General features: G+C 38.8%; 1 protein-coding gene across 2 annotated transcripts in view; it reads right to left on the bottom strand.

Annotated features, from left to right (window-relative positions):
- LOC129764301 (la-related protein Larp4B) overlaps positions 1 to 25,462 on the bottom strand; it is a 95,438-nt gene extending 69,976 nt beyond the window's left edge. Inside the window, exons 1-3 of one of the 2 annotated variants that reach the window (XM_055763253.1) lie at positions 23,719 to 25,462; positions 8,001 to 8,349; positions 7,755 to 7,943 (exon numbers count right to left, since the gene is read on the bottom strand). In XM_055763253.1, coding sequence (XP_055619228.1) covers positions 7,755 to 7,943; positions 8,001 to 8,349; positions 23,719 to 24,132 — 952 coding nt within the window. In that variant the 5' untranslated portion in view covers positions 24,133 to 25,462. Of the gene's footprint in view, positions 1 to 7,754; positions 8,350 to 23,718 lie in introns of both variants that reach the window. The other variant, XM_055763252.1, reaches the window with a different exon arrangement.
- Positions 25,463 to 27,291: the final 1,829 nt, after the last annotated feature.

The following is a 27,291-nucleotide window of genomic DNA, read 5'->3' as shown; positions in this document are numbered from 1 at the left end:
AATAGGAGGAGAAAAGTGTTACTTTTCTTATAATAACTACATAAAGAATGTTTTGTTATACAAAAAATATTCAAAATAATAAAAATGAACGAACTACATTCCTTCATCGCTTAATACAAGTGTTTCAAATCATAAGGGCCCAAGTGACATTTTGGCAGATACAGATTTCATTTTTGTCACTTCGATCGAAGGAACAAACGTTTTCGTGACTCGGATTTTGTTCATTTGCGTTTTTGGACGAATCAGAATTTCACCCACGAAAAATTATCCTTCTGCAGAAATCTTTTATTACCTTTATTACTCGATACGTCACAATTAGGTTCCTGCTACATGCAGTCGAGAGACGAAGGTTTCTTTTCGTGAAATCATTGATGTAGCATAGATTGAAAACAGAAAACTCTGGAATATGGGAGAAATAAAGCATAGTCGAAGTATTTTCATTCGAAGTCGAAGAAAAAGTAAAAAAAAAGTAGGTAGTCAGTATCAGTGCTCTTCCTGATCGTTGGATTTTTTTAAATTTGTCATTGGGTTTTTTTTGCAACCAATATATAATTTTAATGAATTCAATTTAGATAGATAATGAATGTTTCACAAATAAGGAAAAATCCAATTTCAAACATATAGGGTAGATAGGGGCAATATGACCAGGCGGGGCGAGATGGGCCATCCTTCGTTTGGGCTTGTTATTGAACCAATGACACTTATTTTCAAACAATTGTGTTAGAAATATTCTACTTAAGTATCTCTGTGTAAACCGTATTTAAATTCAACTGTTTTATAAAGATATTGAAGGAAATCTCACACTAACTGATAATCACGAAAACCATATAAAAAAGCAGTCAACGAAATAAGGTCTGTACGCTTCATACTGAAATTTATTACTCTGCTCTTTATATCAATTCGTACTGGTATTATTTCTAAACATTTCCACTGATTTATGGCGCTGCTTTGCCGTTTCATGTAAAAGAACAGTTTATTTTCATTGAACGTAAATGTACGGGGCGGAATGGGCATAGCTGCTTGGGGCATTATGACCAGGTATTTCTTCAATATAACCTGTAAATACTGGTGTCAAAATTTGTAAACATAGTTGGAAATAACTAGATGTGGAATCATTGTGTGGAATTATACCAGAATATACGAACGTAAAAAGTGGTCATAGACCAGCTTGAAAGCGGCATCCTTAGTGTATTGTGTCCCGCGAGAAATATTCAAACGTTATTTACGTTGCGCAGATCCTTTGCTGCTCCAGCAACTCGGATCATTTAGTAATGTTTTAACGACGGAAGTTCTCTTAGTTTGTAGGTTATATTCTCTCTATGGAACAACGGTTCTACAGTGTTACGGCGAAAGGAATCCGGAAGCTGGCGTACGATTTGGCCGAAAGATGACATTTCTCACCATTTCAATAGCCAAAAGCAATTAGCCGGAATGGATTAGTTGGCTGGTTTTGGAGAGCGCCACCCACAACTCTCACTTTGGACACAAAAAGCAATCTCCGCCACCAGGGCACAAGGATTCAATCGCGTTGCAGTCGAGAAATTCTACGATTTACTGGAGGACGTACAGCAGAAATACGAAATTCCACCAGTAGGGCAATTCAACGTGGATGAGACATCAGTGATTCCAGTAACTATTTTTTATCAATAGGAGAACGGATTAAACTAAAAATTATTATCTTCATTCAACAGGTACAGACCAGAAATTCCAAAATTCTATCAATGCGGGGAAAAAGGCAGAAAAGCGCTATAACTTCAGCTGAGCGCTGAGTGCTGAACACGGAATAACGATCGTAAAATATTCCACAGGGCACTCTATGTTGCTACTGTGGGGCACAATTCAATTTCTCTACGGACTGCGATGGATGGAACCAATGCTATCGATGCCACTCGTGGGTATGTAACTGCACAAATGTTCTCTGTTTCTGCTTTGAGTAACGTAAAATTGCAGTCCAATCACTTTGATCACATTTTTACTTTTTGTACATACAAACTGAATGAAATATACGTGAATAGAATAAACTTTCGTTATATGAACTTGTTACGTTATTTCCTAGCGAAAACATGCTTAAATGATTGAATCAACCAAAATGGTCATATTACCCCGCATGGTGACCCATTTTGCCCCGTAGTGCTCTCGATCGACAGAAATGGAATACATTTTTAAAAGTGTAAATTTTCATCATGAATCTTTCCTAAAGCATTTTCATACAATGTACATCGATCAATAAGGTTTCAAATCATGAGGTTTATATATGTAGCATAATTTATAAATGTTCATACATGATTTAGGACGTTTCGTTCTTAGGGGGACCATATTGCCCCTATCTACCCTATTTATTGCACACATATTCCACATTGATGTGGAGCGAAAATGCTGTTGAATTTGCATGTGAAATAACACACGCCTTTAAAATGAATATTATGAACGAAAATGAACTATCCTATAGCAAATGGGTATTATATGTAATAGAATTACACGTTTTTTGAAAGTGGTCAAAATTGTGAAAAATCTTTCAAAGCCTCTTAGCTACTGCTACTGTTTCTGTTTTATCATTTGCAAATAAATATTGGTGCAGTTTTCCGATGTTTTGACGAACCAGTTCAAATCAAGGGTGGCTAATATTTTATGAGGCTAGAACATTCAATATTTGGGATAAATTCAAATAAAATTTTTTAGTGTTCTTGGAGGTGGATAGGTCAAAGATATTGTAGTGGATATCTCTTAAGTATTGTAGAGCGATTAGTTAGTAAAACTAAGTTTTAAAGCCTCTCAGTATATATTTATTGTAGGACAACGACTACTATATGACTCAGGTATTAACGTTAGCTTTATGGAAATCTGTTATTTTAGACTTCCTGTTGAATAAAAGTCAAGAACAACACACCAGGTACAGATGAAAAGCAAAGCGAGTAATCTTCTGTTATGAGGCACAGTCGTCAGCCAGGATTATTTTTTATTGCCGGGTCGTTAACAAAATTGTATTACCTGTGAAGAATACTTCATTTACGTTGTACCAACTTTAAAAGACTACCCGTCCAAAAAAAAAAAAAACATGAACATAAACCCTCAGTTTTGCACTGATGAGAGTGCGATAGATGATTTTTTGCTAGGATACCTTGAAATGCAGGAGACACAGGCTTCTTGGAGATTTTATATGTGTACAGTAAGTTACCTCTAATTCGACATCTAACTAATTGGACGGACCTATAATGCGACACGAATAATTGGACATTTTTGCATCTAACTGGACACTTTTGTTAACATCGAGTTTGGGACCCAAATTATGGAATCAGATTGAAAGTCGCGAATTTCCAATTATATGACACAATCTCTTGTAAAGCGACAATGAGATGTGCCCCGGTATGTTGAATTAGAGGTAACTTACTGTAGGAGTTTTTATCTTTAAAAATTACATGTTATTTGAATGAACATGCATTCAACAACGCTTAGGCGGCGGTGACATTGGATAGTGAAAGTAAACAACCACATTGAATTGTATTGGTGTGGTTACATTGCTTCCCCCTTGCTTCGTTCGAATTCGCCAGCTTCTAGCGAACAAAATAGTTTGTTTCTCTTCGTCAGTTATCGTACAATTAAATTTTCGTACGTACTTCGATCCAATGTCACATTGACCTTAGCAAGTAAATGGAGAAGTCGTACGAATTTATTCTATGATTCATTTGATATGAACAAAATAACAAGAACACACCAGGTACAGATGAAAAGCAAAGCGAGTAATCTTCTGTTATGAGGCACAGTCGTCAGCCAGGATTATTTTTTATTGCCGGGTCGTTAACAAAATTGTATTACCTGTGAAGAATACTTCATTTACGTTGTACCAACTTTAAAAGACTACCCGTCCAAAAAAAAAACATGAACATAAACCCTCAGTTTTGCACTGATGAGAGTGCGATAGATGATTTTTTGCTAGGATACCTTGAAATGCAGGAGACACAGGCTTCTTGGTGATTTTATATGTGTACAGTAAGTTACCTCTAATTCGACATCTAACTAATTGGACAGACCAATAATGCGACACGAATAATTGGACATTTTTGCATCTAACTGGACACTTTTGTTAACATCGAGTTTGGGACCCAAATTATGGAATCAGATTGAAAGTCGCGAATTTCCAATTATATGACACAATCTCTTGTAAAGCGACAATGAGATGTGCCCCGGTATGTTGAATTAGAGGTAACTTACTGTAGGAGTTTTTATCTTTAAAAATTACATGTTATTTGAATGAACATGCATTCAACAACGCTTAGGCGGCGGTGACATTGGATGCGGAAATGTGGCCATACGAATTGTATGTAATAGTGAAAGTAAACAACCACATTGAATTGTATTGGTGTGGTTACATTGCTTCCCCCTTGCTTCGTTCGATTTCGCCAGCTTCTAGCGATCAAAATAGTTTGTTTCTCTTCGTCAGTTATCGTACAATTAAATTTTCGTGCGTACTTCGATCCAATGTCACATCGACTTTAGCAAGTAAATGGAGAAGTCGTACGAATTTATTCTATGACTCATTTGATATGAATCTATAGAAAGCATACAAAGTCTTCGGCAAATTAACAGAAAAAAATGAATCGGCCAAGCAGTGTATTATAACAACTTTGAAACTTTTAACAAGAGCTTAATAATAACAGTAAGGGTGCTCATACACTGTTTGACCGAAGCCAAATATTTGACTCTTTTTGACAGATAAAATTTGGTCAACGTGTACTGATCAAATATATTGTACACAAAACACGACAAGCAAATATTCAATTATTGGATGCCTAAAATATTTTTTCAGTCTGTTCTTTGAACCTGTCGGTACATTGTTAGGTTACCTTGAATATTTCAGTTGATTTTTTTCCATGTTCGGTGTTTGATATTGTTTACTACTGTTGAAAATTGAAGAGTGGCAAACAAAATAGTGTTTGTACAAATATCAAATCAAACTTTATCTGTCAAAAAATATCAAATATTTGACCTCCGGGCAAACAGTGTACGGCCACCTTAAAGAAAATTTGTTTCTTTAATTTTGAATAAATCGATTTTATAAAATATTGTGTGATTTATATTGTTTTGATCAGAAACAATCAATCCATTTTCCATCAATCGTCACGATTTGTTTTAAAACAAATTTTAGTTTCATTGCTAAAGCGTGTCGCAAAAGGTGCGATCCAAATTGTGTGGAGCCCATGCGATTCACGTAATCAAGCTTACCAGATGCTCATAAACGATGGCTCTAGATGTCTGTAGTTATTCTGATTGAATTCACGTGTCATTTGTCAAGGGCCATTATTGATCAGCGTATCGATTTGGTTGTTATCAGTGATGGCATGGATTTACCGGACAGTCCAATAAAATTTTAAGAGGCGAATGAACTGCAAAGTCTAAAACCTCTTAAAAACAAAGAAAGAAAGTCCAATAAAAATGCAATGATTCGCGGAATCGCAGGTACTCTGTCGATATTTACCGTGGCGTGGACAAGGATACTCTGTAGCAGATTAGCAATCCCGAAGGCATTTTTGAATTGTTGAAATTTGAAGAAAAAGTATTACTCGGTAATATTTGAGAACACGAAGTCCTGACCGCCATTCAACCAATTTTCTATACATCTCCTGATATTTCTACTTAAACTTTATCATATATAAATTATATCAAATAATTGTTAGACACAATTCCTATCCAAGGTTTTTACCACCAGCAGAAAACGATTTACTCTATCAAATGGATATTTAATATGGGAAAATTTTATTTTCATTCAGGATTTTTAGTGTGCATTTCACCTATTACCCATTACCATTTTGGCTTTACGCCCGGAACATTCAATTTCAAAGCTCATTGCCGTCAACGCGAATGGCATCACTGCTTAGTACCAGATCGTGAACTGTTACGAATGGATGTGGAAACAACGCGAATGGCATCACTGCTTAGTACCAGATCGTGAACTGTTACGAATAGACGTGGAAACAACGCGAATAGAAGATAACTCTAGACGAATGAAAATACGAACAAAATAATTTCACCCATTTTCGTCGAATTTTCGGCTCCTCGCAAGAATATTGCCGGTAAGAGTTTCTTGTCATATTGATGTTGCTTAAACACCTTATTAAATGAATCATTGTTTGTATGGTGATTTTCCATTGGAGCTTCACTAGTGTATGTTTCAATGCAAAACGGTCACAAAATTGAATATCATTGATGGAACTGCAGCTCGTAATGTAATTGTGAGAGAGAGCATATCTCTCACTATTTCACTCACATATGTGTGTGGAGAAGAAGGAAAGGAACTCTGAGCGCTGATATGTGATTGCATACTGTGGCGCCATCTGCCGTTCGGAATCACTATCGTTAAAACTTGCAGGGCTGCTTGAAGTTTTCACTTGTATTCGACATATTTCAAAACCGAAATTCTATACTTCTATACGTTGCGACCAGCCGTATGGCACCCGCCATGTTTTTGATGCCAACATCTCACACGTCAGAAGTATTTGTTTTCTTCAAAACAGCGATCCGCGTTGACGGCAGTGAGCTTCGTTTACTAGTTTAGGGGAGCGTCAAAGAACAGCTGATTTTCAGTCGAAGTGAACGTTTTCAAAATTAAAATTATGAATGAAAATTAGCTTTCCCATATCAAATTAGTATTCTGTTTAAATTAAAAACATTTTTGTTTGCAGGTGGGGAAAAAGTCTCATACGAAAAATGTTTATGAAGACAACTTTATATTATAAAGAAAAAAATCAGCAACAATGTTGGAATTGTATGACCATATGGTTGAATGAAAGTCAGAAATACGTGTTTCTAATAATTAAATAACATAATGTGAAAATTTTCATTCAAATTTTAAAATTTGAAAATCAGCTTCGTGTCTTCTAATCTGGTAGAGATTACACTAACGATTTTGGGACCCAAATTATGACTCAAACTTGAAGTCGCCACCAGACGTCGACGTTATCGCGAATTACCAATTTACCACCATCTGACATATCGTGATGTCGATGATGAACTTTTACAGCAGAGGGATAGTGAGATAGGCGGTGACGGTAGGTAGAGTGAGATAGCGATAATCGTGTCATACACCTGGTTGCGACATATTGCCTTTTCGTTTTTTTTTGTGCGATTTTCTTTAGAAATGAAAAACAATGAATGAACATGAACAATTATCAACATTGTTACATAGTGATTTTTGCAAAATCGGAAAATTGCCAAAATTGCCATTTGAATGAAACTTAGCTGTTTTTCAACAATAAAATATTTCAAAATAAAAAAAAAATTAAAAATTGAGATATCAAAGAATTTTCTACTTGGATAATTCATTTTTACATGCTAAAAAAATCAACCAAATCGGTCCACTTGATTCTGAGATAAACGTCCCACCAGTTGAGAGAAAACGGAGTTCCGAGGAAAATGCCATTAAAGATTCGTGCAGCTTGGTTATTTCATTTGAGGCGACCCCATAGTTTTTGATGTAACTTTTTAACGAGGTGAAATATCGGAAAATCCTTTCGGTACAACTGAAGGTGTAAGCATACTGAAAACAAAAAAAAAACATTTTTTCTACTTTCTAGAGTAGGTGTTTCCCTTAATAGTTCAATCGTTTCAAATCCACTTGCAAAGCAATTTAAGCTATAATTCATTTGTGTTCATTTGTACAAAAAATAACATTATTTCCAATACTGTTACAGTTACTCAAAATATGTAAACATTTTAATAGTTTTCGCACAATTGCATCAAATAAAAACAAATCCACCCACCTGTCGTTACGCTTCCAGGCTTGTAGCTATATGGCGCGAACCCGCTTCCCGTTGGACTGCTTATTGCCAAGGTGGTTGGCTGTAGCATATTTTGTACTTTAATGGCGCCTTCTTCTCCCGCTTCTACTAATTCGGCCACCAGTGGTTCAGTCACTTCCGGTACACCACTACTCGCCGAAACACTATTTCCTATGAAGGTGAATTTTGGAGTACACCCCGTTGGTATCGATACTACTTCAGTCTTACTGCTAGCTCCAGCTCCAATCGCTTCTATCACACTTAACAATTCGTTATGGCCACTAGATGAACTCTTCGATGCACTGGGGTTTCTATTACGTCCCAAACAGCTGCTACTGGTTGACGTTATCACGTTGGAACTATTGGCACTCGTGACGACACTATCACCGTATTGCAACAGTTGCGGTTGCTGACGATGTACAAAGTCCACAGTTGCTGGCTGTGACTTTGGAAAGTTGGTGATTTCTTCAATACATGGTGAACCAATAGTGTTGGGAACACTTGTCACTGGGAACGCCATGAATTGGTCCACTGGTGTAATTTCGTAAGTTATGCAACTTACTGGCGCGGGAGTGAGCTGAAAAAAATAAAAAAATAATTAATTATTAAATACGATTAATAAGGGGCTGTCCACATACCACGTGGACAACTTTAGTGGGGTAGGGGTACCACAATGTCCACGCTTGTCCATCGGAGGGGGGAGAGGTTCTTGATAATGTCCACGGGGACACGTTAAATACACATTTCGAAAAAACACATCTTTATTCAACAATATATGCGAGATAACTTTCGAAAAAGACCTATCTGTTTGATCGATTCTTTCCGTCGTTGTTTATCAATAAAATAGTGCTTCCCGGTCGAACATCGTTTCGAACACTAGTTAAGAAAAATAACATTTTAAATGAACTGTTAAAAAATCTTTCTCAAAAATTAAATTTATTTTTAAACATTTTTTATCTCAAAACATCCCCCTCCCCTTTGACATTTTTTTTTCATATTTTTATTGAGAATCCCTTCCAATTTAACAAAGTTTGACGTATAGTGGTGCCGTGGTAAACACACCAAAATAGAGATATGAATTGAAAATTAACGAAATTTCAGTGCTTTGTGAAATCTTAACCATTTAAGAAAAGTAACATAAAAAATGCTATCTACATGCGATTTTTACATGAAAAACGGACTAGCCGTTTTCAATATATAGGGGATCAAAATAGTACATTTTTCATCATTAGAAAAAAAGGTGAAAAATCGATCTTTTTTTTGCTTGGAGGAAAAGTGGTCACCTAGTGGGGGCAAAGTGGTCACTCACACATATCAAGCTAAATGTCATAGATTTATGCGTTTTTTTCGTCCAAATTTGTTCAAATCATATTCTATATAACAGGTACACGTATGAAATAAGCTTGGTCTATTCTCCTAGAGTCTCAATTTAAATTTTCTGATGTATACAAAAACTTTGTAAGAAACACATAACGTTTCGCAAAATGAGGCTTGGTTTAGTTGGAGTGACATATTTTTCCAGGGTCAAAGCCACGAAACCTCTTCAAGAGCAGAATGTGATAAGGTATATTAGCTTTAGTAAACAGAACATTGTAAGTCGTTATGTACCTATGACCACCACTATGTTATGACCACTTTGCCCCCAAACATCAAAGTAATTTCTATGCTACTATACCATGCGCACAGAACTACGGCCGAATGGCTATCGTGAGAGCAATTTCTGTTTTTATTTATATTTTGACATATGACAGTACTACTGAAGTACAGGGTGACTCAAAAGTCATTAAATTTTTCAAACATAAGGTGACTATCAAAACGGTGTCAATAGTCAATAGTTATACTATCGAACAAGTAGGTGACCACTTTGCCCCCCATGACCAATTTGCCCCCACTACCCCTAATCATTTCTTTAATGTGAAAATAATGTTAGTGAAATTTCTATACAGTTCACAATGTATTGAAATTTAAAAAAAAAATCGAAAATTAATATCTCCATTTTTGTGAGTTTACTACGGCACCACTGTACGTCAAACTTTGTTAAATTGGAAGAGCTTTCCAATAAAAAATATATAAAAAAATATCGAAGGGGAGGTGTTTTGAGATATAAATGTTTTTAATATTAAATACAATTTTTGAGTAAGATTTTTTAACAGTAATTTTAGAATGTTATTTTTTCATACATACATCATGTTTTAATTTTTATTTACGATACTAGCTGACCCGGCAAACTTTGTCCCGCCCAAAATTTGTTTTTTTGTTATCAATACCTTCGAACATTCACGTTTTCTTACTATGAGCAAGTTCATGGGTCCAATCGCAGAACTGTTCATTGATTGATCTTCTAATCGACCCCATTGAATTTACCTTTTACTATAAAACTCTTAGTATTTTTAACAAAACTCATCATTATAATATCAGATTATTTTCAGACACAATTCTCGTTCAAGATTTTTCAACCACTTGCAAATAACATGTTTCCCCGTTACATGGAATAAATGTTTTATACAGAAAATATGATAGAATAGAAACTGCCCTAAATCGGACAATTCCTTCCTCGAGTTCTGCGACTAACCGCATTTGTCAATATGTAATCGTAGAGCATATGGGAATTTAGTTTTCGAATTTTCCCTTTTTCCTTCAGAGTTTTCCGAAAATTTCAATTGTCATGTTTGGTTGGAATATTTTTGGTTGAAATATGTGTAATATGTTTATGGGCCCCTCTCTCCATTCCAGAAGAGGGAGGGGTGTAATACCATTATAGAAAACATTTCTCATACCCAAAAACCCTCACATCCCAAATTGTGCTGGATTAGTTCTCGAGTTATGCAGAAGTTTGTGTTTGTATGCCCCCTGTAATTTGTGTTTCATTTGTAGGGCAGCCACCTCCCCCTGGTTCAGTTTGTTTGATTAGTTCTTGAATTATGCAGAAATGTATGCTTGATTTGTATGACAGTCCCCCCCCCCAAGAGAGAGGAGAGAAGTGTCTATTCACCATGGAAACGTTTCGTTTTCCCATAAAACATTCGCATCACAAATTTGGCTCCGTTTGCTTGATTAGTTTTCGAATTATGCAGAAATTTGTCTTTCATTTGTATGGCAGCTCCCCCTTAGAGAGGGGGTGGAGTGTCTAACCACCATAAAAACATTTATTGCACCCAAAAACCTCCACATGCCAAATTTGGTTTCATTTGCTTGACTAGTTCTCGAGTTATGCAGAAATTTGTGTTTCATTTTTATGGCAGCCCCACCTAAGAGAGGGAGAAGGAGTATCTAAATACCATAGAATCATTTATTGCACCCTAAAACATCTACATGCAAAATTTAGTTCCATTAGCTTGATTAATTCTCGAGTAATGACGCACTGACGAAACTACCCATGCAGCATCAATCATAGTAACCCATGAGTCAGCAGAAAAAAAATACTGCTTTATCAGTCGAACTCTAACCGTGATGACGAAAACAGTGAAGCTACTCCGTTCAGAAGTGTGCGCGTTCAAAGAACGCTACCCCACCGCGTCGAAAACGGACTTCGTGCGGCGCTTTGTGGATGCCGGATACGCCTGTTCCAGCATCTACAACATCTTGGCACTATTGGACAACAATCAGAGCATCGAAAGAAAATCCGGTTTAGGACGACCGAAGACCCTGAGCGACAAGAAGCTCCAAAGGATGCTGAAGAAGAAGATCGAGGGAAAAATGGCTACATCGCTGCGTGCGCTTGGCCGGGAGGTCGGTGCAACCGGCCAAACAGTGAAAAAGTACCTGGCGAATATGGACATACATGTCAGGAAGCGGAAGTCCCGTCCACTAGTCTCGGAGCTGCAGGCAATGACGTAGCGGCAGCGGCTGAATAAGATGGTCAAATCGATTTTCCCGGTGAATCGCGACCTGGCGGTAGTGATGGACGACGAATCCTATCTCACTCTGAATGGCAACGACTGGCAGGGAACTTCGTATTTTACTCCCCTACGAAGGAAGTGAGCTCCGAAGTGAAGTTTATTTCACACGCCAAGTTCCCCAAGAAAGTGCTGCTGTGGCTGACAATCAGCGAGAAGGGAATGTCAAAGCCGCTCTTCTTTAGCTTCGGACTGACGGGGAAATTTATAGTACGAAGTGCCTGCCGGAAGTTGCGTCGTTCATCGGTTGAATATCGATGTGGTACCCAAGTTGGTGAACCCGCCCAATGTCTTCCAGCTGCGTCCCATCGAGAATTTCTGGGCAAACCTGAATCGTAAGATCTACTCCAACAATTTTGTGGCAAAAACAGAGAAGGAATTGATAAATAAAAGAAATATATGAACTCAAAAACATACCTACACACGTGCAAAAGTTTTTCGCTGTTCTACTCATAGTTGTCCCATGTTCCAAAATCAGCAACTGAGAAAAATTCAATCAATGTTTTGTATCATATTTGTCTACCAGAAGCTTTAAGCATTTCAGTTTTGCAATACACCAGGGTTTTAATAAGCTGTGAACTATTGTCTAATGAAATGTGAAATGTTCCCTTCGCTTGAATCAATCAAACTTGATTACGGGTTTGAAAATTCATGGTGGAACAATTATGCCTAGAATATCAACATAAGACGACTGAACTTGATGTTGTTTTCTAAAATACTGGGAACAAACAATAAGTTTTTTGTGTTTTTTCCGAAATTAGGCCTAAAATCTTCGTTTTACGAAGAAGGGAGTGATCTGCAATACCTTTGCAGAATATAAATCCCATTGTTATTAGGCATTCGCAAGATGTACACGCGCCCTGTTAAACTTCTTTTATTTGCTTGAAAATTAGTCCGTTCTTCCAACCCAGAAACGATTGCATCAATAATAAATATTATTAACTTTTTTTTTTTTTTTTCAATTCATTTATTTGTAAGGCTCAATCGCATGAGCTTTGCGGAGCCACTAATTCATGATTTGTTTTTACAGAATTTCAACTTAAATCTATGTTTAGTAGGTTTCGACCGATTACTCGCGGTTTACTCGAGGTTAGAGGGGCAACAAATTATTATTAACTTTAACCCTGCTGAAAGCTTGACATAACATTCTTGTTCTTGAACCGATTCATTTTATATAGATCTACGAAAAATACATATTGGTACATTTATGCTTAGAATATCAACATGGGACAATTGAGCTCGATGTTGTTTTTTTAAAAGCTGAAAACAAACAATAATTTTTTTTCGTGTTTTTCCGAAAGATTAAGGATAAAAACATCGGTTTATGAAGAAAAGTGGATATTGTCAAAAAGTAGGGATACCATCTAGGCGGAGTTGAAAATCAGGACACCTGTCACAGTTGCGATGATGACCAAACCTTTGTGGTTTATTGAGATATCTATATAAATAAAAATGAAAGGCAAAATCTGTTCGTAAGCGGAAAACCCAAAGAAGGGATGGTCAGATTTTAGCCTTCTTCATTTTGTTGTAATCGTCTCTTCCCGTAGATCAATATAGTGGAGAGAAAAATCGGAAAATTTCCGGAAAACTCTGAATGAAGTTCGGAAAATTCGGAGTCGGAGAATTCTCATATGTTCGAAAATCACATCATGATAAGCGTTGTTAGCCCATTCGATGTTTGCGCTATTTGCGCTATTGGTCTTTGTTCGAAGGTGGAAATGAATTTTCAGGCAAAATAACGCACTCCTATATCTTCTACCTATATAAATAAAAATGAAAGGTCAAATTTGATGCTAAGCGTAAAACCCGAGTAAGGAATGGTCCAATTTGAGCAGTACATTTTGTTGTACTTGTCTCTGCCCCTAGATTAATGTTATGGTGAGAAAAATTTTGATATTTTTGAAAAACTTTGAGGGAAAGTTTGAAAAAAAAAATCTCATTAGTTCCACTATGGCATTGTTGTGAGTACAATTGGATTTCGCGTATTCTTCGTGTTCCATTAGTGAGAAGCAAAATTTATTCTCTGAATTTCTACACCACATAGTTAAGCATGGATTTGGAAGTGGATGCCAATCGAATATTCTGGCAGTTTTTCGATGTTTGGATATGCTTTTCCTAATCAGATCTACCTGTAATGTTTCATTGTTGATTTCGAACTTATGTTTCGACAAAGTGGTTGAATCTAAATACCGCTATGAGTCACCGACACTAATGAATCACATATACAGCGTTGGCCTCATAATCCTCAAATTGTTTTGTGAAAAAGGGGTACTTCTGGCGCAATTTGTCGGTGGAATGACACTTTCGCGTAGACATTCGAAAAAAAAATTAACTTGGAATCAAAACAAAACAGTTGAAAGATCTTGTGGAAGATCTACCTGCTATTCTTTATATGCTCACAAAACTTTGGTTTTCAATAAAAACGGTTTATTCAAAAGTATGATACACTGAAAATAATTCTGATTCTGCAACAAAATTGAATTTCTCATGAACATCAGGACAAAGGCTAGATTGTGGAAAATAAATCAGGACGCCCCGAAAAGATCTCAAAATCAGGACATGTCCTTCTAAATCAGGACAAACGGTAACCCTATCAAAAAGTAACATGGGACAACTATGCGTAGAACGGCAGCGTAGGTCTCATCAAACCGATTTTTTATTTGGCGATCGTTGTCACTGTCACAAATCTGTTTTGTAAACAGGTTTTCGAATTTTTTTGTAAAATAATTTATTTATGTTTATTAATTATTGAAATTTTAATTTTGTTTGCAGATATCTCAAACTGCCATGTTCGTAATGATGATGAAAAAAGAAAAAAAACGAGCGTTGTCTACGCAGTTTTGCAGTGGGTTGGCTTGGACTAAAGGCCCTTTTATACGTTGCTAGTAGCTGACTTCACAATGAGCAGCTACTGACCCGGTGAACTCGCTTGACAAATCGTTGACTCGCCTTGTCCGTTCACACAATGTGAGCTGCTGGCAAGAAACTAGATACTACGGCACAGGTTTACCAGAGATGCCAGGCGATTTTTCAAATGTCCATCAAATAGTCAGAAACAGCAATCAGATCCAAATTTGTCAGATGATTGATCCGAAATCGACTTCTTTATTGGCAGTTTTCGTCTTAGGTTTTCAGTTAAATTAACATTACACAATTTTATCGCGAAACATACGCTGGCCGTGTTTAAAAATACTTTGTGCTGAATTTCTTTGAACTGAAGGTACTATCCGGAAAAAGCAGAAAGAAAAAAGGATTCGAGCCAGGAATTGGATGCAAAGAAAAGGAGAAACAAATACAATATTGAAGTAACTCTACGATGATGATCTCCGAGAGTACAGAGCAGTGTTGTGAATAACACCTGAAAAAGTGAAAAAAAACTGTTGGATTTAATCACTCCACAAATACAACGCAAGATACACTCATGAGGAATGCTATACCTACATGAGTGAAACTAGAACCATTTTCAAATTTCAAATATCTTAAAAATAGAGACATGTAAAGACAATGTAAAGATTTGGCATCCCTGATTCGAGCGCTAAATTCAGTTTTTGACGTTTTGAGGGATGCGAGTGCGAGTAAATTCAAAAAACTTTGAAGTAGCTCACACTTTTTTTTTCTGTAGGGTCTGAAGTGGAAACTGAAATTGGGGTAGCTCATTCAGAATTGTCGTGAACTATTTTTCATCAGATGGTTATATCGATTATTTCTGATTGTAGCAGATCTCTTTTATATTCTAAGTAGAAACTTTTGGATATTGGGTTCAATTCCAATCAGTCACGGATCTTCCCGGGTCGGAAATTTTCTTGACATGCCTTGGAAAAAAAAAACGTTGGACCTGAAGCTGAGACTATGACTACGTTAATGTCAATATGGGTAGGAACATTGTTTTTAATGTTCGATTAATAGATATTTATGCCTGCAACAGAGCCAGTTCGCTTTGTTTTTTTTATGATACTGGTTTCTTGATATGTTTAAAAATAAATATCTAAATATATAAAAATGGATTTATGTCTGTCTGATTCTTATGGACTCGGAAACTACAGAACCGATCGAAAAATTGGTCTGTAGGGGTTTTTGGGACCGGGAAAGGTTCTTATGATACTTCGAGACTCCTCCCCTTCTCTAAGGAGGGCTGCCATATGAATGAAACACAAATTTCTGCAATACTCGAGAATTAATCAAGCATACGAGACCGAATTAGTTATATGAAGATTTTAGGGTGCAATAAATGTGTCTATGGTAGTTAGACACTCCACTTGCCTCTCTAAGGGGTAGGGGCGGGGGCTCGGTCTGCCATACAAATGAAATACAAATTTCTGCATTACTCGAGAATTAATCAAGCAAATGAAATCAAATTGGACATGTGGAGGTTTAAGAGTGCAATAAATGTTTTTACGGTGGTTAGACACTCCACCCACCTGTCTAAGGGGGAGCTGTCATACAAATCAAACACAAATTTGTGCATAACTCGAGAACTTATCAAGCAAGTTTAACCACAAGTTTTTGGAGGTTTTAGAGAGCAATAAATGTCTCTATGGTGGTTCGACACACCTACCCCCTCTTTAAGGGCAAGGGTGCTGTCATACAAATGAAACACAAACTTCTTTTACTAGATAACTAATCAAGCAAATGGAGCCAAATTTGGGTTGTGAGTGTTTTTGGGTACAAGAAATGTTTCTATGGTGGTATGACACCCCTCCCTTCTCTTGAATGGAGAGGGGGTCCCGTAAAAATAATACACATATTTCAACCAAACATATTCCAACTAAACATGACAATTGAAAATTTTAATTCAATTCGCATATGTTCTACAATGACATATTGACAAGTGTTGTTAGTCCATTTGATGTTTGCGCTAACGAAATTGATCTTCACTCGAAAGTGGAAATGAACTTTAATGTGATAAAACGCACTCCCATATCTTCTTCTATCTATATAAATGAAAATGGACCGCCGAATGTGTTGATAAGAGCAAAACTCGAGAAAGGAATTGTCCGATTTAGGACTGTCTTTATTCTGTAATACTTCCTGTATCAAACATTTATTCCATGTAACGGACAAATCTGGCACGAGAATTGTGACTGAAAATAATTTGATATAAGAAAGTCGAGTTTTGGTAGAAGTGCTGAAATTTTATAGTAAAAAGTAATTTTAAAGGGTAGATTAGAAGATCGTTCAATGAACAGTTCTGCGATTGGACCCAGGAACGTGCGCTTAGTAAGAAAACGTGACGTACTTTGTAATATGTATTAGGTGTACCGGTAAGTTTCTTAGGTTTTACAACATATAGCGTAACTTGTTTATTATTCCAATTAATCAAATTTCCAGACATTCGTTGGAAGGCTACTGTCATTGCGCGTGTTTTTCAGTATATGTCAAAAAGTTGAAGCGTAAACAACGATCGATGCAACATGGCCTGCCTGACCAGCACTTCTCCATTTTTGATGAAGTCATAAATTGGATCATTCGCTATCCAACTCTTGACGAGTAAAGTTCAGTGTCGTTATTGTGCGTTGCCACTTTTACTATTGTGCGATTGGTATAGTGTACGAGTGAAGGTCATTGCTGTCCGCTTTCGAATTGACCTTTTGTGAAGTGGAACAAAGGAAGCAGCGCTCTTGCAGCTTGCAGCCCTTGGCGGCTGTTGAACATCGGCATAACGGGATCGCCATCGTGTGGCTGTCGTTAACGGGAATTAACATCACGTGACCGTGTGAGCTATTCTTGCGCTATTGTGTTGATCCATAGCGCGTAGCCTCTGTCTCTCCCTGGTTAGGGCAGTAGAGCGCAGTATCGGAACAACTTTTATTTTAAGGTACACATATTTAATATTAATATTATTATTCAACTCATTTGTTCATTGTTTAATATTATTATCATAATTTATTTTTGTTTTGTTATTTTTTTTTTCGAGAATATTGTTAAAATCAATAATATATTAGAAATAAGACAGAAATTTTTGTAAAATGGAGGATAGTGGAGGATCTCCAGAGATGGAGATCTCCGATAATGAATCCCATTTAAGATCTGGGAAAAAACATAAACGAGTCCCTCAAAAAGAAGATAATTCTTCTGGGGACGAATCTGCTCATCCTTCCAAGCCCCCCTCTAAGAAAATAGCAAGCCTCCCTTCTGAACCGACTGTTACTTCCACTCCCCCTCTACCATCATCGATTTCGCTTCCCCCTTCTGATGTTTCCGATCCAACCCAATCCTCGTCCTCGTCTTCTCCCTCTGTTGTTTCCGCTCCACGTGTCAGAGTTTATCCAGAAGATGCACCTGGAACTGGCCCGTGGGTTGTTTTCCTCCGGCCAAAACCAAAAGGAAAAAGCCTTAACGTGATTCAGATCATGAAAGATCTGGCCAGATACACTTCTGTATCTGAAATTCGCAGGGTTAGACCGAACAAATTGCGGGTTGTCGTGAATGAACGGAAACACGCAAACGAAATTGTTGCTGACCAACACTTCACTCTCGAATATAGAACATTTATACCCTCCCATAACGTAGAAATTGAGGGGGTGATAACTGAAACGGGTCTGACGAGCGAACAAATAAAAAAAGAAGGAAAAGGCAAGTTCAAGAAGCTTCCTTCAATGGAAGTAAAGATCTTGGACTGTCGCCAACTCGGGAAACTCTCCCATGATGGGGACCAAACTAAATTTACGCCGTCAGACTCGTTTCGAGTCACCTTTGCTGGTGCCGCCCTCCCTGACTACGTTATGGTGGACAAATTGAGACTACCTGTGCGACTCTTCGTGCCAAAGCCCATGACTTGCAACAAATGCAAGTCAGTTGGTCACACTTCAGATTATTGTGCCAACAAGGAGCGCTGTGCCACTTGCGGAGAGCAACATGAGGGGAAATCCTGCAGTGCGACTGAGCATAAGTGTCCATATTGCGGAGGATCCCCACACGCGCTCTCAGCTTGTGAAACTTACAAGAGTCGCTGGGAGAAACAGAAGCGCTCTTTAAAGGAACGCTCGAAGCGCACTTTTGCGGAAATTTTAAAGGGCGCTTCTCCACTGGCCCAACAACAACAACAACCAATCTCAACACACAATAGCTTTTCCACGTTGCCAGTTGATGAAATGGAAGCGGACACAGCTAACGGGGGCACACCGTTTATTTTCAAAGGGAATCCCCGGCGCAAAAATGTGACCACTCCCAAAGTTCAAGAACAAGTCCCCCCGGTGATACCCCCAGTTAGCTTGCCTAAAAAATCGAGTGCAGCGGACAAGCAAAATCAGGTTCCTCCTGGTTTCCGTGGGAATAGTTCATCTTCGAACGACCCAGCACTCGAGGGGACATCAAAAACCCCAACTGTCCCTATTTTTCCGTCCAGCTCAACTTCCCAATCGGGATTTATAAAGTTGTCTGACCTTTTGGATCAAATCTTCAAGTGTTTTAATGTTTCCGACTCCATCAGAACCATTGTCATCTCAATGCTTCCAGTATTAAAGACAATTTTACAGCAATTGATGCAAACATGGCCCCTCCTTGCAATGATTATCTCTCTTGATGTCTAATTTAGATAGAGAGGTCGGAGATATCACTGTTTTTCAGTGGAATTGTCGTAGTCTTATCCCTAAATTGGATACATTCAAATTTTTAATTCATAACTTCAATTGTGATGTTTTTGCTCTGTCCGAAACTTGGCTTTCTTCGCGAGATGATATCTTTTTCCACGATTTTAATATTATACGCTTGGACCGTGATGACAGATACGGAGGGGTACTATTGGGGATCAATAAGTGCCACTCATTTTTTCGAATTGACCTTCCACCTATTGGAGGGATCGAAGCTGTTGCTTGTCATGCAAACATCAGAGGCAAAGACCTCTGTATTGTCAGCTTGTATTGGCCTCCGAGAGCTGCGGTTAGCCGCAAACAACTTGATGACATGTGCTCACTCCTTCCTGAGCCACGATTGATCTTGGGAGACTTCAACTCTCACGGAACTGCCTGGGGGGAACAGTACGACGACAATCGTTCATTGTTGATATATGACCTTTGTAACAACTTCAATATGACCGTTTTGAACACTGGGGAAACAACACGTGTGCCTAAACCTCCTGCTAACCCAAGTGCTCTTGACCTCTCGCTTTGCTCGAATTCACTATCGTTAGATTGCAAGTGGAATGTAATCCAGGACCCCAACGGTAGTGATCACTTGCCAATCAAAATTTCCATCACCATTGGGTCGAATTCTTCTGAATCTATAAACATGGCATATGACCTCACAAGACACATTGACTGGAAAAAATATTCGGACGCGATTGCTCTAGCCATCAATTCCAGAGATGGTTTACCTCCATTGGAGGAGTATAACTTTCTTTCTCGTTTGATCTATGACAGCGCGGTTCGCGCTCAAACGAAACCCATCCCAGGTTCCACTATTCGTCGAAGGCCTCCCAATCCATGGTGGGATAGCATATGTTCCAAGCTTTATGTAGAAAAATCGAATGCATTTAAAGCTTTTCGGAAACGTGGAACCCCTGAAAATTTTCAGACGTATTTGGACCTTGAAAATCAATTTAAAAACTTGATCAAAGGGAAAAAACGTGCTTATTGGCGAAATTTCGTGGGAGGTTTGTCACGAGAAACGTCAATGAAAAAATTATGGAAAGTGGCTCGAAACATGAGAAATCGCTCTTCAACGAATGAAAGCGAAGAATATTCACATCGATGGATTTTGAATTTTGCACGGAAGGTTTGTCCTGATTCCGCTCCTGTGCAAAAAATTGTTCGAGATATACCACAAGATAGGTGCGATCTTGATTCCGAGTTTTCGATGGTAGAATTCTCTCTTGCTCTCCTTTCATGTAACAATTCTGCTCCGGGATCGGATAGAATTAAGTTCAACTTGCTGAAAAATCTCCCTGATGTGGCGAAACATCGCTTGTTGAACTTATTCAATCGGTTTCTGGAGCATAATATTGTTCCAGATGATTGGAGACAAGTACGAGTTATAGCTATTCAAAAACCCGGAAAACCCGCGTCCGACTTCAATTCGTACCGCCCAATAGCAATGCTGTCTTGTATACGGAAATTGTTGGAGAAAATGATCTTGTTTCGCCTTGATCGATGGGTTGAAACGAATGGCCTACTCTCAGATACACAATATGGGTTCCGCAGGGGCAAGGGGACGAATGATTGTCTTGCGTTGCTTTCTTCAGAAATTCAAATGGCTTACGCCAAAAAAAAACAAATGGCTTCAGTATTCTTGGACATAAAGGGGGCCTTTGATTCTGTTTCAATAGAGGTTTTGTCAGACAAATTACACTCTCGGGGTCTGCCGCCTCTATTGAATAATATGTTATATAACTTGCTTTGTGAGAAACATTTGAACTTTTCTCACGGAGATTCGGCAGTAAGTCGGGTCTCTTACATGGGCCTCCCCCAGGGCTCATGTTTAAGCCCCCTTTTGTACAACTTCTATGTAAGCGACATCGACAATTGCCTTACACAAAATTGCAGCCTAAGACAACTTGCAGATGATGGAGTGGTGTCTGTCGTAGGATCAAACGAATCCGACCTGCAAGGACCCTTACAAGATACTTTGAACAATTTTTCAACCTGGGCCATTGGGCTAGGGATCGAATTCTCCACGGAGAAAACAGAGATGGTGGTTTTTTCTAGGAAGCATAGACCAGCAAAACCAAAGCTTCAACTTTTGGGTGAACCGATCACTCATGCTATGTCATTCAAGTATCTTGGGGTCTGGTTCGACTTTAAATGTACTTGGGGGGCCCATATTAGGTATCTGAGTAAAAAATGTCAACAAAGAATAAACTTTCTCCGTACAATTACCGGCACCTGGTGGGGAGCCCATCCCGAAGATCTTATAATGTTGTATCGAACAACTATTCTCTCAGTGATGGAGTATGGCAGTTTCTGTTTTCAATCAGCTGCCAAAACACACCTCATTAAACTCGAGCGAATTCAGTATCTTTGTCTCCGTATCGCGTTGGGATGTATGCTCTCAACGCATACCATGAGTCTCGAGGTTTTGGCAGGCGTACTCCCACTAAAAGATCGCTTCAATTTATTATCTCTTCGGTTCCTCATCCGGTGTAAGGTTATGAATCCATTGGTGATCGGAAATTTTGAGCAATTGATCGAGCTAAATTTTCATTCTAGATTCATGAGTTCATATCATGAATTCACCTCTATGCAGGTTGTTCCTTCTTCGTATATTCCCAACCGTGTTTGTTTTCCTGACTACATCAATTCCTCTGTACATTTCGATCTGTTCATGAAGGAGAAAATCCATGAAAATCCAGATTATCTTAGATTGGGGTTCGTTCCTACAATCTTCAATGCAAAGTATGGGCGTATCAATTGTGATAATATATACTTTACTGATGGGTCCTCTATGAATGAGTCCACAGGATTTGGAGTGTTCAACGTATTTTTTAGCACCTCACACAGTCTTCAGAATCCTTGCTCGGTATATATTGCTGAATTGGCAGCGATATACTGGGCGCTGGACAGCGTCGCCTCACGACCTGTTGAACACTATTACATTGTAACGGATAGTCTTAGCTCTGTCGAAGCTATCCGTTCAGTGAGGCCGGAAAAGCACTCGCCGTACTTCCTTGAGAGAATACGAGAAATTTTGAGTGCTTTAACCAGACGCTGTTATGTCATTACCTTTGTCTGGGTCCCTTCACATTGCTCAATTCCGGGTAATGAGAGGGCTGACTCATTAGCAAAGGTAGGTGCAATTGAAGGCGATATATATCAGCGTCAAATCGCCTTCAATGAATTTTATTCTTTAGTTCGCAAAAATACCATCGCTAACTGGCAACGCAAGTGGAATGAAGATGAATTGGGCCGGTGGTTTCACTCGATTATCCCAAAGGTTAGCCTCAAACCGTGGTTCAAAAGTCTGGATTTGAGTCGGGACTTTATTCGCACCTTCTCCCGACTCATGTCCAATCACTGTTCGTTTGATGCACTACTCTTCCGTTTCAATCTTGCCAGCAGCAATCTCTGCGTTTGTGGCCAAGGTTATCACGACATCGAGCACGTTGTTTGGTCATGCGAGGTGTATCTGGTCGCCAGATCGAATTTAGAAAACTCCCTTCGGGCCCGAGGAAGACAGCCCAATGTGCCGGTGAGAGATGTGTTGGCTCGGTTAGACCTTGATTACATGTCCCATATATATGTTTTCCTTAAAGCTATAGATCTTCGTGTGTGATTGTCCCTACATCCTTATACCCTCCTTTCCTTCCTTTGCGGGTAATTCGTCCCCTTGCTATAAATAGTAGAATAAGTTGAAATGTAAATAAACTATAGATATACGAATAGATTTAAGAATTGAGTGTTCATCAACATTGTTACAATTTCCTTATATCCCATCCTTCTCCTAAAAATATGTCACCCTTCTAAACTCGAGTACACCGCGAGTAATCGGTTTTCCACCTTACTAACCATAGATGTAAGAAAATTGTTTATATATATATAGTTTTAAAAATATATTTAAGAATTCGGCTCCTTTAAACTTAAGTAACTGAGCCTGTAAAAATAAACGAATTAATAAAAAAAAAAAAAAAAAAAATTGGATCGATTCGTGGTTAGCCAACAAACCGGCCAATTATTTCTGCAAAGTGATCCGTGAATTGCCAGAAAGATGAGAAAAAGTTGTGACTAGTGATGGGCAATACTTTGAATATTAAATTTGCAACCATTTCTGCAGAATAAAGCATTAATGTTTGAGAAAAAAAACGAAGAAACTCACCGGTACTCCTATTATATCGAATAAAAAGTACAGTCGAGCTTGACGAGCTTAAAACATTGAATAATTCATCATTCCATCAGTTTTGCACTAAAGACAGCAAGCAAAATTGCTACCATATGTTTTCGAGCATAATTGAAGCACGTGCGTCGGGTATTTGCTTCCTAGCTTGGGCAGCATTAATATTGTGTACGCGTGGGCGCTATCGCCTGTACAAGTTGAGCGAAAACAAAAGTTTATTTGTTGATCATGCTGGTCGGCCGCCGATTCATTCATTTTTTACACTGTTTGAGCAGTTTATAAATTACCTTCTGTATGATGTAGCATCGCGGATTGTAGGCGGTGCAGAGGTACGTCCCGTTCGCATCTAGACATAGCGGCAGAGGATCGAGTATCGGGGGAGCCGGTATCGTCCTTTGTATGCCCTGCTGAGCCTGTTGTGGTAACGGAATTGATTGTGGTGTGGTCTGATAGGTTGCCCCAGTGGCAGTGGAGATGAGATTCAAGTTGCAATTCGCCGCGTGGTGATGATGGTGGTGGACCACTCTCTGGGGAGCAGGAGCAGCAGCGCGATGATGGTGCGCTACCACATGGGTTAGATTGGTGGCGCCTGCCAGGGTCGTTATAGTTGGTGTCACATTCGTAATGGTCAAATTATTACTGTTGCTACTACTACTGCTGGCAGACGTCGTCAATGTGGGTCGATATTTTCGCATTGGCATGGCCACAAACGCGTATGGATGAAAGTTGCGGTATAAATGGAACAGTTCAATAAACAGAATTCATCGCTTCTCAATTGATCGACTATATCGAACACATAGGTAACCTGTGCAGCGTTTTTGCATCAGCTCTGCTGCATTCATTCACTCTTGTTTTATTTTCCTGGCTCGAAACGAAGTAGAAGTTTCGTTTCATTCCCGTGTTTTTATTTACATCACACGCATAATACAGTGAACCATACACAGTCACACTTCATTCCACGCGGAGATTGTTTTGAATCGTGTGGGGTGGGGGAGGGCTCAAATCATTGCACACAATTACTAAAGCGGACTCTCGCTGGCGCGCAATTACGTTCATGCAGTGCTCGGTGGGAACCTACTCACACATGTATGTACATAAACGCTGACTCTTGTGCAGCTGTGTTTGATTCAGTCTTTGTTGCAATAAATATATCGTATAACTTTTACTCTGGTATCCAAAACATTGCAAAAACAATCCCAAAACACCTCCTATCGTCAAGGTTATCGACGCCCAACACTACTGCGAATTCAGTTCCCGGACTTCATCCTCCTTATCACATATCACAAAAATTATCACACTCTTTTCCCTGTGTTTCCAAGTGCTTCGCTACACAAAACAGCACTTAGATGACCTTTAATAGTCTCGAATAGGCGGCAAGCGAACTTCGCGAGCCAGCTTCCTGTTGCGTGTTATACGTCGAACAAGCTGTTATCGCAAATAATCTACGTGTACAATATTTCTGCATTCGTCAAACGAATGTATGAACGCACTTCTGAACGATTCCCGACGTCGTTTTTGTCACGATTTCTCACTTCCTCGGCACCAACAAACCACCCAATGGTTGGCTTCACTCCCGCGAGGAAAAATCCAATTTTCTCACTACACCAGTTGCTCTTTTCACATTCAATACAACTTTTCTCTTTTTGTTTCCATCCAGCTCCACGCGCTGCCTCTGCTGCTAATTTTCGTATTTTTTCTCTCTTTTTTACTTGATCCCCCCTACTATTCATGTCTCACTCTATAACGAAAATATGGATCTCATTTTCTTTTAGAAAAACTCGTTTGCTGGTCGTGTAGGTGCAGAACATGGTGCCACCATACGGAAGCAAACTCGGATCACTTTCGGGTCATTTTACAGATTCTACATTGTCCGGACGTTGTTCGGAATAAGGTACCGTGCGGGCAAATGCTTCCCGGAACTTATCCAGCGATTGCTGGGGCGAAACTCCAGATGAAAATAGCCACGAACACACAGTTAGGCGCGCGAGATTTTCTTCGGTAATGATCTGCGCTTTTCCAGCCAACAAAGGACACTGACGAAGGCGACTGACATTTCAGTGGCCGCCTCGCAGATGTGATGGATACATATTCACGAGAATGCTCGCCTTCCGTTTCAGCCAGCTCTCACGAGTCTATGATAGTGTGTGCTGTAAGCTAGCCATAAAACCGGAGCAGCAGCATCTAAGGGTGGAACAAGAGGCGACAAGTGGTTGCAGGCAGAAGTGTCACCGCCTCTGGTAGGACGGCATCTACGGGAGCACTAAGCAAAGCCCACTCACTAGATGCATTGGGTACTTCGTAAACTAGTTAATGTATGGGTTTAGCCGGCACAGCCAGAAACAGATGTAGCTTATGCAAGCGATGCTGTGCGTGGGTGGAACTCACGAATCGTCATGCAATGATTTTTTTATTTGCCCAGCTGATTGAACAGCACGGATTATTTGGTTAATTATACTTTACAAAGGCAGGAAAAGTCATACCACGTTACAACCTATGAACCGTGTAGGTCAGTTCATTTAAAAGATCCATTCTTATTCAACGCAACCGTCAGTGGAACCGAACATAACAATGACAATTTAACATAACATTAAAAATGACAATTTTTAATACATGCATATAGCTGAAAATACGAGAAAAACCATTCTTCTACTTTCTGTGACATTGTGAATCGTATTTGCCATTTTGTTCGCCCACTTTGACAAACCAGATGGTGTTATGATTGTTTTGTCATGGCCCATTCCATGAGGCTGTGTACCAAAGAACCAAATTTCTAACCTACTTTTAGGAGAAAATTGAAAACGTTATTTTATTGAGCACTACACCCAAAGTTAATTTTTAGCACATGTTCTGGCATCCCGATTTGTTACATTAAATGAGCTGAAAGATAACATAAAATGTTATCGCTGGCAGCTATATGGATAGCGTGGTCGTGTAAAGTAACTTTGCATTTCAGCCGGCCTTGGTTCGATCCCCATTGACGTCGTATGGACTTTTCTTTTTTTGCACAATCCCAAATGAAAAGAGAAAAAAAACAGAAAGAGATGTCTGCTCGCATACATACAAACCATTTTTAAGCTTTTAAAATAGCTCGTTATTTGCGCATTTGACTCTCATGCACAGGAAATGGCATCTTTTCTGCCAAAGATGACATGTTTTCTGCCACCGCTAGTTTGGGTGTAGTTATAACAGTGGTGGCCAGATATAGCGTGGTGCGGGCCGCAATGATTTTTTTCTTACTACTATTCCTAATGAAATGTTAGGTATACGTATTCAATAAGTACTTTTTTTGGCTAACTGTTTATTTCAAATTAGAAAGCATTTACAGGGTGAGTAGTAATAACTGCCAGTAAAGCAAATGGTCACAAAAATTAAACGCTTGAATAAATTTCAATTTAGAGTGTATTTTATTTTAAGTACATCCAAAACATTTCTCTTAAAATAGTCCAATTCGAATCTTCCTCCCTTTGCTTTAATTACCAGTCGCAATCGTTGTTGGAAAGCGTTACAGCTGGCACGCACGATATCCTGAGGCATTTAATTCCAAACCTTCTCCAAACGTTGCTTGAAAGTGTCCACTGTCAATCCTTTGGTACTCCCTAGTTTGCCAAGCATGTAACCCCATGCAGAGAAGTCGAGAGGATTCAAATCAGGCGAAGAGCAAGGTCTTTCGAAGAAATAAAATCCGGAAAATTGTCCTCACACCAAGCCTGTGTAGTTTTTGCCTGATGAGACGGTGCAGAATCTTGTTGGAAGCAGTATGGCGTATTCTTGAAGTGTTTTCTGACAATGGGAAGCAAATGGTTCTTCAAAACATTGTCGATGTAGTATTTAGTGTCGATTTTAACACCAGGTTCGATGAA

This window comes from Toxorhynchites rutilus, chromosome 2 (genome assembly GCF_029784135.1).
Source record: "Toxorhynchites rutilus septentrionalis strain SRP chromosome 2, ASM2978413v1, whole genome shotgun sequence".
Lineage (NCBI taxonomy): Eukaryota > Metazoa > Arthropoda > Insecta > Diptera > Culicidae > Toxorhynchites > Toxorhynchites rutilus.
This window is presented reverse-complemented; position numbering and strand designations above follow the sequence as displayed.